This window comes from Gobio gobio (genome assembly GCF_949357685.1).
Source record: "Gobio gobio genome assembly, chromosome: 14".
Classification (NCBI taxonomy): Eukaryota; Metazoa; Chordata; class Actinopteri; order Cypriniformes; family Gobionidae; genus Gobio; species Gobio gobio.
The window spans coordinates 42,820,909-42,835,553 of NC_137107.1; the positions used below are offsets into that span (position 1 = coordinate 42,820,909).

General features: G+C 38.2%; 1 protein-coding gene across 1 annotated transcript; it reads right to left on the reverse strand.

The window, feature by feature from the left end:
* Nucleotides 1-3,070: 3,070 nt before the first annotated feature.
* Nucleotides 3,071-11,895, reverse strand: stbd1 (starch binding domain 1). The gene is made up of 2 exons (XM_079836012.1): nt 11,479-11,895; nt 3,071-8,710 (listed from the first exon to the last, which is right to left on the reverse strand). The coding sequence occupies exons 1-2, from the start codon at nt 11,747-11,749 to the stop codon at nt 7,443-7,445; spliced, it is 1,539 nt and encodes a 512-aa protein (XP_079692138.1). The 5' UTR covers nt 11,750-11,895; the 3' UTR covers nt 3,071-7,442.
* Nucleotides 11,896-14,645: the final 2,750 nt, after the last annotated feature.

Genomic DNA, 14,645 nt, shown 5'->3' on the forward strand with positions numbered 1-14,645 from the left:
TGTCACACATACATAGAACATTCTAGAGTGGAAAAAAAAGAACTCAAGGATTGCAATGATTTCATAGAGAAGAATATGAAATCTTGCATTACATAGAGAATGTTCCATCACATCCGACTCAAACTTCCTTTGAACCCATAAATGTTTCATGATCCAGGCCAAAGTCACTGTGTGTTTGGGGAGTAAAACAGCAAATAGTGCCGCAGTGGACTCAAGCAAATAAGCACTGCAATATAACCCAGTCAGTGAAGAGGACATGATTAATTTCCCTTTGATTTTCATTAGGACAGCAAAGTCGAGTTTGTGATTACGGTAGTTAATCATATTGTCCGCATGTCAAGGACACCAAGAATCATTCGCATTCAAGCCCGAGTTCAGACTTGGCCAAGACACTAATATTGATTTTTAGTACGTTTTGACAATTGTGTACAAACTTTACAGATGTTTTCAGTGCTTCTGTAATCATCTCTTCGACCTGTGCTGGGAAGATAAATACAATCCTATCCAAATGGAAGATTGGTTTGCCAGTTTCACAATTTTATCTTTACTCTCATCCATAATTTTGAGTTTGTGAAAGGCCCTGGTATACACTCACCTAAAGGATTATTAGGAACACCATACTAATACTGTGTTTGACCCTCTTTCGCCTTCAGAACTGCCTTAATTCTACGTGGCATTGATTCAAAAAGGTGCTAAAAGCATTCTTTAGAAATGTTGGCCCATATTGATAGGATAGCATCTTGCAGTTGATGGAGATTTGTGGGATGCACATCCAGGGCACGAAGCTCCCGTTCCACCACATCCCAAAGATGCTCTATTGGGTTGAGATCTGGTGACTGTGGGGGCCATTTTAGTACAGTGAACTCATTGTCATGTTCAAGAAACCAATTTGAAATGATTCGAGCTTTGTGACATGGTGCATTATCCTGCTGGAAGTAGCCATCAGAGGATGGGTACATGGTGGTCATAAAGGGATGGACATGGTCAGAAACAATGCTCAGGTAGGCTGTGGCATTTAAACGATGCCCAATTGGCATTAAGGGGCCTAAAGTGTGCCATGAAAACATCCCCCACACCATTACACCACCACCACCAGCCTGCACAGTGGTAACAAGGCATGATGGATCCATGTTCTCATTCTGTTTACGCCAAATTCTGACTCTACCATCTGAATGTCTCAACAGAAATCGAGACTCATCAGACCAGGTAACATTTTTCCAGTCTTCAACTGTCCAATTTTGGTGAGCTTGTGCAAATTGTAGCCTCTTTTTCCTATTTGTCGAGGAGATGAGTGGTACCCGGTGGGGTCTTCTGCTTTTGTTGCCCATCCGCCTCAAGGTTGTGCGTGTTGTGGCTTCACAAATACTTTGCTGCATACCTCGGTTGTAACGAGTGGTTATTTCAGTCAAAGTTGCTCTTCTATCAGCTTGAATCAGTCAACCCATTCTCCTCTGACCTCTAGCATTAACAAGGCATTTTCGCCCACAGGACTGCCGCATACTGGATGTTTTTCCCTTTTCACACCATTCTTTGTAAACCCTAGAAATGGTTGTGCGTGAAAATCCCAGTAACTGAGCAGATTGTGAAATACTCAGACCGACCCGTCTGGCACCAACAACCATGCCACGCTCAAAATTCCCATTCTGACATTCAGTTTGGAGTTCAGGAGATTGTCTTGACCAGGACCACACCCCTAAATGCATTGAAGCAACTGCCATGTGATTGGTTGATTAGATAATTGCATTAATGAGAAATTGAACAGGTGTTGAACAGGTATATGTATATACACATGCATACAGCGATCAGGCATAACAGTGGCTGCATCCGAAAACCTAGTCAGCTGACTCGTTGCCTCGCTGCCTTATCAGACAATGAATTGTAAGGCAGAGTTTGTGCATGAAGGCACCTCACGAAACTAACTTCGGACAGACTTCTTAGGCAGTGTAACAGTTTAATGAGCTACAGCAAAATAGAGCGAGCTTCGGTGAGAACTTATTTAATTACTACATTAGTAATTTCAATCTAGAAATTACATCAGAAGTGGAAAATGTTTGTGAAAAACGTACATTTATACACAATCTGACCAGCTATGCTTAAACTCTCGGACGCCATCTTTTTTTCCAGCTCAACTGTCACAGAATGGAACGCACAGGATTGTGGGATATCAAAGGCAGCGAAGGATACAAATATGCTGCCTTCACAAATCGATCAGATGAAGGAGTCATCAGAAATCTCAGGAGACAGGAAGTGAAACTAACATTAGATTCGGACGTGCCTTGATGCCTTCCTACCTTGAAATGTGTCCTCCGAAGGCAGCATTTTCCAGGTTTCGGATGCAGCCATTATGAATTGAATAACACTGATTATCTCTTCATCACGGAACCTGTTAGTGGGTGGGATATATTAGGCAGCAAGTGAACATTTTGTCCTCAAAGTTGATGTGTTAGAAGCAGGAAAAATTAGCAAAGCGTAAGGATTTGAGTGAGTTTGACAAGGGCCAAATTGTGATGGCTAGACGACTGGGTCAGAGCATCTCCAAAACTGCAGCTCTTGTGGGGTGTTCCCGGTCTGCAGTGGTCAGTATCTATCAAAAGTGCTCCAAGGAAGGAACAGTGGAGAACCGGCGACAGGGTCATGGGCGGCCAAGGCTCATTGATGCATGTGGGGAGCGAAGGCTGGCCCGTGTGGTCTGATCAAACAGACGAGCTACTGTAGCTCAAATTGCTCAAGAGGTTAAAGCTGGTTCTGATAGAAAGGTGTCAGAATACACAGAGCATCACAGTTTGTTGCGGCGTATGGAGCGGCATAGCCGCTGACCAGTCAGGGTGCCCATGCTGACCCCTGTCCACCAACAAAAACATCAACAGTGGGCACATGAGCATCAGAACTTGACCAAGGAGCAATGGAAGAAGGTGGCCTGGTCTGACTTAAATTATCTGCTTCTAAAATCTTGGTGCCACCAACACAATATTAGGAAGGTGGTCATAATGTATGTGTTTGAGTGTGTATTACAACAGTATTTGTCCTTAAGTGAAAGATGTGATATACAATGAGCAACAAATTGTTCAATTGTTAATATAATAATTTACTTTATTGAATCAAGTCATTTGCTGAGAAACATTTACTGATTGACAGTTAAACATACGTCTAAAGGTCAGAAACAGTTTTACACCTGAATTTCACAGAAAAACAAAACAGTTGAAGCCAAAAGACAAATAAACACGTTTAGTCAAAAGTGTAAGCAGCAAAGGTTATTCGTTTTAAGGCAGTCATTGTGAAACAATAAAAATATATTCACCTTTTTAAAAAATCATTTCTACTTAAACTAAAAAGCATCAAATCTCTGTAGGGACTAAATTAGAGTGGTCTACATGCAGTTGACAGTGATGGCAAACAAAAAGCTACAGTGATATTGTCAGCGGGAATGCTGATGTCATTGTCATGTATTTGTGTAATAGAATCAAAAGATACAGCAGCCGTTTAGCTTGTGATTTAGGGAATGGCTGTATGCAAACAGTCCAAGCTGGGATTTGGAAAGATTAAGCTGATTTTATGTCAGCATTTAACATATTAGAATCAGAGGATGCCAAACTGCAACAAAGAAAATTGTGTTTTTTTTTTGGTTGGTCGGTGTTCTGCATTGCTCAAGGAGTACAAAGCATTTGCATACAGGACAATCATATTACAGGCCTGAAAGATACACTATGCAAGTAAGAAAACGCTAAAGTTTCTAGCAATTCAAGCTGAAATGTGTCAGCCGTTCAAATGCAGTACATGTTGCATTTTCGGTGTCACCACAAGGGGCGCATTCAGTTTCCTCTTTCAGATCAAATACTGTCGTTACAGAGCAACACTCTTAAAAAAATAAAGATTCAAATTGTAGAATAACTATGTTGTATTCTCACGCTGCGTCCGAAATCGCATACTGTCTGAGTAGGCACTACATTTAAATTTATTTCGCGACCGTTAAAAAAATAAGGTCTATGAAGTATGAATATGGGTAGTATCAATGTAATCCGGACGTACTACATCCGCCATGTTGTTATTATTGTCAGTTGACCTACCAGGGCGCTTCACTGCCATTCATAAATCCTCTCCCGTGGCCTCATGGGATAGCAAAGTGTCTATCGCAGGGGTTTTCAAACTTTATGATGCCAAGGACCCCCAAATATGATGAACCTTTTATGAGGGACCCCCTTCCAAAAATCCATCTATATATTTTTATGTATGAAAAAAACATTTAAACTGTTAGATAAGTAGTAAGTGTGACATTACAATTACAACATATTGTTTCCAAACTTAAATCGGCTATGCTTAATGTTGGATGTATGAACCCGAAGAAGAACATTTTCAATTTAAAATGATTTGTATAAGCAACTTTCGCAATAAATGTATGTAAGAAGCTTAAAGAAAGATAAGAAAGATACAAAGCAAACATATACTACATTTCTGGAAAGAATGTATACGGAAAGAAAGGAGAGAAACATTAAGAAATGAAACAGTTAAGGCCTGTTCACACATTTTTTGGCGCACATTTATCGTCATCGTTTAACGGCTTGTGACTAAACAAAGGGCGCCAATGTGAGTGTGCACACCGACGTGCAAAACGGCAGGCGTAAAAGTGTCATAAAAAAACAACGCCTTGGGTTTGTTTTTTTGTTTTGACAAGGCGTGTTAAAAACTGTCCAACCAATGAGATTGCCGCTTTTGTTCACGTGCCTGGAGCTACTGAAGTTACAGTAAAACACGACTTGGTGGCGCTCAAGCACAAAACGGTCTAGCCGAGCACACATTGATACGACGAAGAGGAAGTGAGTAGCCAAAGAAAGATGAGCTGCTAATGCTGCTTGCCAGTTAGCAAAAAGTGTGTAAATGGTTTTGGCAAGCACGTAAATACCATAGATATACATAATAAAGGCTAGATGTCTTACAGCGGAGTCTCTAACATCATCACCGGCGGCCATCTTGTCACAGGCAAGCTTTCTGGCGGGCTCTGAGGTACCTGATGTAAGGTGAGTGATCTGCACGAACACAAATACTCTTATCTCGCTGAAATCTTGACGGATTTACAAATGGTATGGTTTCTTACAAACGTTATTAACGTGGCTATAATTCTGGATGCTTGAAGAAATTATGAATAATTATTCATAAGTATGCAGTGTCATAACTACATCTCTGACGTTTATAACAAACCAAACCGTTTGAAAATCAGTAGAAAATTGAGCAAGTTATGGTTATTTAAAAAGTGCATGCACCATTAAAACACAATGTTACGAGTGAGCAAGCTGACTGTGACAAGATGGCCGCCAGGTGCGGACGTCGACATCCATTGGCCAGCAGCGCGGACGAGACATCTAGCCTTTACTATGTATATCTTTGGTAAATACTTTCTCTCTTCTTCTTCTTCTGTGTGACAAGTGAGTGTCAGAAGGCTCACCACCTTGTGTACGGGGAGCGGCATCTACTGAATTTGCACGTTAACTCGGCGTATCGCCAGTGAAAATCGCTTGGGTGTGAACACAAAAGCGATAAGCGCGCGCGATAATTGTCCCGGTGTGCACAGGCCTTTAGAAGGTTCGGTAGACTTTATCCATTTTTTTCTTTGTCTTTTTATTCTCTGGGGACCTCTTAGAACCTTCTTGAAAATTATGAAAACCCCTGGTCTATCGAATGCGCACTTCACGAGTTCACACTAACATATAATTTAGAGGGAATAAATTTAAATGCGTATTTGGCGTGCTGTCCGGGGGGAGGAATTTGGCCCGAACACAGAGTACCCCCCCGTGTATGTAAGTGGTTAGAACTAAAAGTGTGGAGAAGGGGTGGTGGAGGGATGCTGATAAACTCGGAGGTAAGACTGCTGAATATATATACCTATTATTGTTGATTGGCTGAGTTCTCTCCACTCATGTCAATTATCTGAACGTGCTCCTTCCGACCTTTAATAAAACATAATTTCAGAATCTCACCGGAAGTAGGTCATCTGGGGACTTATTATGCATTCAGACATACTACTCTGTTGGCATACCGTTTTTCGCATACTATATAGTTGGGAGGTATTCGATTTCGGACGCAGCGTCAGTGTCACCACAAGGGGCGCTATAGCGGGAATTAGCACTAATTGACTTCCTCTGCATTCGGTTTTCTATTCTAGATCAAATACTGTTGTGACAGAGCAGAAGTTTGAAGAAATTCACACTGGACATCAACAAGTGCATAGCTAGAAACCCGACTAACAAATTCAGTAATATTGGAAGGAAACTCCACCTGAGAACTGAGGTTTCTTATATGTACACTGGGACTGCATATTTGCAAGCGTTCGCGTTGGCATTCGTGCACTTGCATAGAGTATGTTTCCAGCCTAAAGTGAGATCATGAAAAGATCAGTGTAATTGTTGTAACATTATAGATTAAAATAACAGTGCACACAAAACATTCTCAGAATGGAGATACACTTTATCCTCTGGAAGCATTAGGATTTTCCCTTATACATGAAAGACTTTTTTTTATGGATTTTCTCCATTTTGGTACGTTGCTGTTACAGGATTATAGTTTTAAGGGCAGACACTTTCAGTACAATTGGATATAATCAACACACATATCATTTATTGACGTAAAAAAGTGCATATTTGTAATGTTATAATCTTATTGCTATAGTAACAGTTCCACAGCCTCATGCTTTATTGACATAATTCATTAATAATCAACAATATTATAATATAATCTTACATATTGGGTTTCAATAATGCACTATGGATTATTATTGCTGTATAGAGCAGGAAGAAGACAGTAGGGCTGCACGATTTTGGGGGGGAAATTTAATCGCTATATTTGATATAATTTGCGATTGTGATTTAAAATGTAACAAAAAAATCCATAAGTAATTAGTATTATTATTACTAAATAAAACTATAAAAATTACTAAATAAAACAATAAGAATTATTAGTAATATTTCACTGTAAAATAAAAAATCTTTATATTAAACTAATATTTATGGCTGTCCTCATTTTTCAATCATTTATTTTGATTTTAAACTGCAGGAACCCCTCAAAGTTTGTCCTTTATTGAAAAGCACTTCTCATTACATGTATGGTAAAAATGTTTAGCGCATGTGGCATTCTCAAATGGATGTTAATGCAACCCAAAATCAGAGCAGATGCGGATATGGAGATCATGTGGAGCAGACATATTGCAGTCATACTGTGATTTTGTTGTTGTTGATAAATCGTGCAGCCCTACAATCTTAAAAATAAAGGTTCTTAAAAGGTGGTTTTCGCAGCAATGCCATAGAGGAACCATTCTGGGTTCCTCAAAGAAACGTAACAGTTCTTTATTAGTGCAAAGAACATAATGGAAAGCTTCCATGTTCTTTTTTTTGTGGAACCATAGATGCCAATAAAGAACCTTTACTTTTAAGAGTAGTAGATAGTCACCTCTGAGTTCAGCGACATCCCCAGCACTTGTCAAGATAGACTTCTTCATCTTGGCTAGTTAAAAAGAGATAGCGGTTTCCACACTCCTCCCAGCGAGAGATCCTTCCATCGTCCACCAGGACGAACTTCCACTCCACCTGGCTCTCCACGGGGAGGGTGATAGTGTTGGCCCAGAACCCGTCCTTGGCACGGTGGAGTGGAACGAAACTCTCCCAGGCCCCCAACTCCTGCAGGCTCCCGGTAACAGCCACCAGCTGGCTAGGAGAGTATGTGATGTAGTGAATGCTGAAGGTTACGCTGACCACTTGCGATAAAGGCGGAACGGTCGCTACTCTTTTATTCGCCGGTCCTTCGTCCTCTTTGGCTAAACCAGTCTTGACTTGCCCTTCTTTTTCCAGCTGTGTCTGTTTTTCTTCAGGGCTGGCTGCAGTTGGCGCAAGCCAGGGAAGATCTCTGAACTCTGGTGCACCTACATTTAGCCACTCGTTATTGTCCATAATGGCGTCCATTATGCTGATCTCATTCTTTTCAAGATTCTCCTCCACTGGCGCTCTATCTTCACTGGTTTTCTTCTCACCAGACGCGTGCGAGAGGCTCACCTGTGTTGAAGGAACAAGGAAGGTATTATCAGTGTGGAAGCCCAAGTAGTTGTGGAAGTCAAACCTGTTGCTCTGGTTGACCATAGTCTTATTATCATAGCAACAGCAATCAAAGTTATTTGTTCGAGGAAAACGCCAGTCATGCTGATCTTCGAAGTTCTTGCTCGCGTCCTCCACCTTGTTGTCTTCCTCTAATGGGATCTTACTAGGATTGGATGGTTTAACCGCTTGGTCTGAAGAAGAACTAGTGACATGATCTTGATGGCGTCTCTGATAGATGAACTCCTGAGCGCTTTCCGTTTCAGATGGTTCATCTGCGTCTACACTCAGCCCCGTCTCAGATTTGTCGAGATATTCCCCATGTTGGCAATCTAATTGCGTCGATCGTACACTCACATCAGCCGAAACCTCGCGTCCACCATCATCGTCGTCCTGAATATGATCCTCACATTCCGTGTTTTCATCAGGATCCATTTCTACCCACTGATCCGGATCAGAATCCGTTTTGTCTCGCATCTCGCGTTCTAAGTCCGTTAGAAGCTCGTCTGTAATCTCCTCCATGTCCTTAAGAGTGCTTTCATTCAGGTCCTTTTCCGATATCTCAGCGGGAAGGAGCATGTTGTCTGTGTCTGAGAGGTTGCCGGATTCGCTGCAACACTTTCCATCCTGGCATTCTCCTAAAAGAGATTGGAAATGCATTAGCCACGTCACGTGCGCCTTCAAATGATCAAAAATTTATATGGGAATTCTTTTAGTAAAGAACAGATAGTCTTTTCTCTGTCTTTTACACCATTTTTGTAAGGTGAAAAATGATCGGTTTATGGGAAAAGTGCATGTCAAAATAGGCAATGTAAATATGACCTGTGGCTAGAAGTAGGTTACTTACTGATGGACTTTGTACAATGTTTATTCACCCATTAGTAAATCAATCAAAATTCCTCAGTAATCAAGCAGAAATGTAACCGAGCAAATATTAGTCACAATTAAACATGCTAGAGAAACAACAATTCAGATCAGTGAGAATGAGGTTGTGACTTTAGTAGAAACTAGATTTGCATTTCTAGAAGAAAATATCCGTGCTTACAGGGCAGAAAAAGAGTATGGTTTCATTTCAGGCTTTGGCTCTTTGAAATGAAATACAGCATCAGAGCTCCCTCAAACTTTGCACTTTGTCATGACATTCAGTTCATCTTGTTTTTTGGCAGCTGAACAAGAGAGTCACTGTCAAAATTTCAACAAGATTGTGTCATATCATAGTAAACCCAACTTGGAATAATTTAACTTAAAATGAACAAGAAAACCTTTGTTATATGTACTTAAATATTTGAGTTCACTCAACATTCTTTAAGTATGTGCAAGTTGTGTTCACTTAACACTACTTAGTAGATTCTATCGTGTTTTTTTACATCTATATACACACAGAGGTTTTTCAGACATATTCAAGATATACACTGTAAAAACAAAAAGATAAAATTTACGGTGAAAAACGGCAGTTGTGGTTGCCAGAATTTACCGTAAAAAATATGGTAGCAACATTTTAGGTTTTACGGGACAGCACTTAGTTTACTGTCTATTTTACAGTTCAAAACCGTATAATTTAAAGGTTTATATTGTAGTAATTATGTGTACACTGTAAAAATGTACAGTAAAAAACGTTAAATTAACAACCTATTGAAATATTAAGATCTGTTATGTACCTTTGATATATACTGACAAGTCACAGCAATGAATAGAGTCACATGATGAATCAAAGCTCATCACAAGCAGCTTTTGGAGGACAATACTAATATATGGAAGGTGTCATTCAAACAAACATTAAACACTATCATAGTAACACACATGACATTTAAAAAAAATGCAATAAACATTAATTTAACAACATTAGATGTAACATAAAACCCTAATGTACATAACTGATTAGAAAAAAATAAGAAGAAACTGTTATTTTACTGCAAAGTGACATTAAATGTAAGGTTAAATCTATTAGTTATTCACCGTAGAGTACGGAAACTTTCTGTTAACCATTTAACTGTTTTTCACCGTAGTGTTTTACCATTAAAATCACGATCATTTTTTACAGTGTATAGGCTTCTTTGCTAAAGAACGGTGATGGTTTAATAAATGCAAGAAAAAACATCTCAGATTGACCTCTTACAACAGCTCTTACAAAAAATGCTACGTTTTAGCATCATTATTTCAGTGTCACATTACCCTTCAGAAATCATTCCAATATGATGATTTTCTGCTCAAGAAATATTTCTTATTATTATCAATGTTGACAACAGTTGTGCTGCTTAAAATGTTTGTGGAAACCTTAAATCTTACTGACCCCAAACCTTTAAATGGAAGCCTAGTATTTACACATTTTTGGTGATTTAATAATAATAAAACATATTATTATTTATGGCTATGTGGATTTATTAGAACATTTTAGACATAGCATGGATTTTTTTATTTATTAATTAGTTAAAGCGTGACATCATACACTGGTAAAAATTATGTGTTGGATTTACTTAAAATAGCCTTTATATGCACCATTTTTGCATCACACTTTTTAATTAAACCCAACTTGGAATAATTTTACTTGAAATTAACAAGAAAACCTTTGTTTTATGTACTTAAATATTTGAGTTCACTAAACATTCTTTACTTAAAAATATATGTAACACGATAGAATCTACTACGTAATGTTAAGATAACACAACTTGCACATACTAGCATGTTACATATATTTTTAAGTAAAGAATGTTGAGTGAACTCAAATATTTAAGTACATATAGCAGGTTTTCTTGCTAATTTTAAGTAAAATTATTCCAAGTTGGGTTTATTTAAAAAGTGTGATGCAAAAAGGGTGCATAGCCTATATTTTAAGTAAATCCAACACATCATTTTTACCAGTGTATCCTGTTTGTTACTGTGTCCAAAGAAATGTTTCATGCTCAAAGTGAGACAAGATTACACGTTTGTACTTTAATATCTCCAGTTAATAAAATTTTTAGAGTGCTGACCTTTTTCATATTTTTGTACTGATATAGGTCTAAGCACCTAATTAACTGGGAGAGTGGTGAGTGCTTTGATTCAAGATTTAAGGCTAAAATTATTACCATTCATGATAACAATCAATAACATAATCCATCTCCAAAACCCCGCCCTGCAAATTTCTGTCAGTAAAAGAGCAAAATGATTGACATGCATAAAACGTTTCTGATTGGCTAAGTTTTCTGAATGGCCAAAACAGCGCGGGCACGGGACGGCTTTTAGCCGTTTAACCGTCAATGGCTGTCACGGTGTGATTTATATTCTTATTAACGTGATACCTGACAAGTAATAGTGATATGTTATGTGTGGTAGGCCTATTCGAAAAAAAAAGAAAAAGAAAAAAAAGTCTCACACATGTGCGCACTAATATTTAGCCTACTATGCTTCAACAATTGTCCGGCTTTACCTGTTGACTCGGTAGGTCGATCGTCCCTCTCTCTTTTCATCGTCCGAGCCGAGCTCGCTTCTCCCGCTGCCTCCGCCGTTTCGTTCCCGTTATTCTCGTCACCCTTCCCGCGCTGACCTCTAAAGGATCGGTAAATGAAGAACGCGGCGCAGACCGACAGCGTGGCAATGATCCCCACGGCGACTACGGCACCGAAGCCACCGATCAGATCCAGCAGGGAATGAATACCGCGCCGGTCCAGCGCAATCGGTTTGCTGTTCTTCATGGTCATGCTGTGTGTGAAAAGCGTTAATGTAGATGTAACCGTGCAGGTGACGCGATGCGGGTGATCACTTCATTCTCAGCGCCGCGGGCGGAATGACCCTTTGATGCGGCAGAAGATGAAAAGCAGCCCCGCAATCAGGTGAGCACACTGCCAATGGGCTCTCTCTCTCTCTCTCTCTCTCTCTCTCTCTCTCTCTCTCTCTCTCTCTCTCTCTCTCTCTCTCTCTCTCTCTCTCTCTCTCTCTCTCTGTGAGAGATTCAATGCAAATGAGCTTTACTGGCATGACTTGTACAGTATTGCAAAAGCATTGGTCATTGCATGAGCAATAAAGATGAATAATGATTATATAATTCATATACACATATGTATTTATATTTGACCTTTTTTGGCATCTGGGGCAAACTATGCATTATTTTTTTTTCATGTAAACATCATAAAAACACAACATTATTATCAGCAACAGCAGTTTTATGTAATATGCTATTTTATATATAGCATATATATAGCATATATATATATATATATATATATATATATATATATATATATATATATATATATATATATATATATATATATATATATATATATATATAGCATATATATATATATAGCCTATATATATAAATTTATTCATATATTTATTTATGTTGCACATTTTCCCCCTTTTTTGTTTTGCCCCCAAATGTAATTTATAAAAAAAAATGTACCAATGTTTTATTTTCATTCACAATTATTTTTGTTAGATTTTGATTTAGAATTTCTTATATTCTTACTTTTTATATATATATATATATATATATATATATATATATATATATATATATATATATATATATATTACATTGCAGTTCAGGGCTTTTGCATGTTATATCCAACTGTACATTTTACATACTACCACTAAAGGAAAAAAATAATGCATTTAAATAAAACATTCCTTTTTATGGCATATACACAGCAGATTTAAAAGATTGTTTTTAAGTTGTTCGGTTAGTATTGCTGTTATTTTCTGTCTTTTGCTCTGAATGTGACTATGTCAAAGTTCAGTTATTGATTAAACAGGGAACTCACTCTAGATTTGAATACAGTAACACGAACATATCTGATAACCTTAATTTTAAATAGTAGTTTGCGGTGGGGGTTTTGATTGTAAAAGAGACAAACACAACACATTTTTGCAACCCATGTGATTGCTGTAATAATACATGTTAATATTGCCCATGTCAACTGCACAAGAACAGATTTGAGCACGAACATACTTAAGTGTAAAATCAATGATTATTTGATCTTTGTCCCCTAAAAAACTTTTGACATTTTCTACAGCAGTTTTTACTTGATCCATTTGTTGACCTGCTGATCAGTGTTGAGGCTTATCAAAAAGCAGTCAATCATCATGGGAGTTAAGAAGATTTAGTCATTCAGCTTGTAGTTTCTATTTTCTGGTGACCTCTCTGATATACAATAAGACCAATAACAATTGCAATAAATACATTGATAATCCTGTGACAATAAATACAACATAATGAGATGCAGTTATTTTGGTAATATCATCTGCTGCCACCTGCTGATCAATGATGCTAAATGCAGTTTTACTGTTACTACAGTACAACAGTTTAAAAAAAAAAGTTATTATTATTTCACAATATATGGATTTAATAGCACATATTTTTGCAGTCCATGTGATTTGAGTAAATATTCAGTGAATATAAAGTAATTCATTCCAATATGTTAATTTTGTGTAACAGATCATTTTTAACATAATTAAATTATGTTCTAAATATTGGCATTATATCAGCCATCGACCACACATCACAGCATTTGTGTCTCATTAGTCAATTTAGGTTTCAGAAGGGTGCTCTCTAGCGCCCGCCCTCGCAGCACTCCTGGAGCATCAGTGAATGTCTGAACCTTTTTAATAGTTGTGTTTGAGTCCCTCAATTGTCCTCAGTGTGAAAAGGTGGACCTCAAAATCATACATTCACTGCTGGAGAGGGTTCAAATATGCAAAAGATGCTGGAAAACTGAAGAATTTTCGGGACCTGGAGGATTTTTCTGGAGAACGTTGGGCAGTTTAACTGCTCAGGGCAAACAAGGGACTCATGAACCAAACAGTCGGATCATCCAAGTAACAACACATAGTTTTAAGAATCAAGGGTATGTAAACTTTTGAACAGGGAAATTCAGTTATTGTCTTGTGGACTATGTAAACATCCTTAATGCAGGGCTCGACATTAAAGGGTTAGTTCACCCAAAAATGAAAATTCTGTCATTAATGACTTACCCTCATGTCGTTCGACACCCCTAAGACCTCTGTTCATCTTCGGAACACAAATGAAGATATTTTAGTTGAAATCTGATGGCTCTGAAAGGCCTCCATTGGCACAATGCACTTTACACTCTCAAGACCCATAAAAGGTACTAAAGACGTCGTTACAAAGTCCATCTCACTACAGTGGTTCTACAATAACTTTATGAAGCAACGAGAATAGTTTTTGTGCGGAAAAAAAACCTAAATAACGACTTATATAGTGATGACCGATTTCAAAACACGGCATCATGAAGCTTCGAAGCGTTATGAATCAGTGAGTCGATTAAGCGGTTTGGCGGTTTGACACACGATCCGAATCATGATTCGACTAGCTGATTCATAACGCTTCGAAGCTTCATGATGCTGTGTTTTGAAATCGGTCATAACTATATAAGTCATTATTTATTTATTTTTTGCGCACAAAAACTATTCTCGTCGATTCATAAAATGATTGTAGAACCTGCACTGTAGTGAGATGGACTTTGTAACGACGTCTTTAGTACCTTTTATGGGTCTTGAGAGTGTACAGTACATTGTGCCAATGGAGGCCTTTCAGAGCCATCAGATTTCAACTAAAATATCTTCATTTGTGTT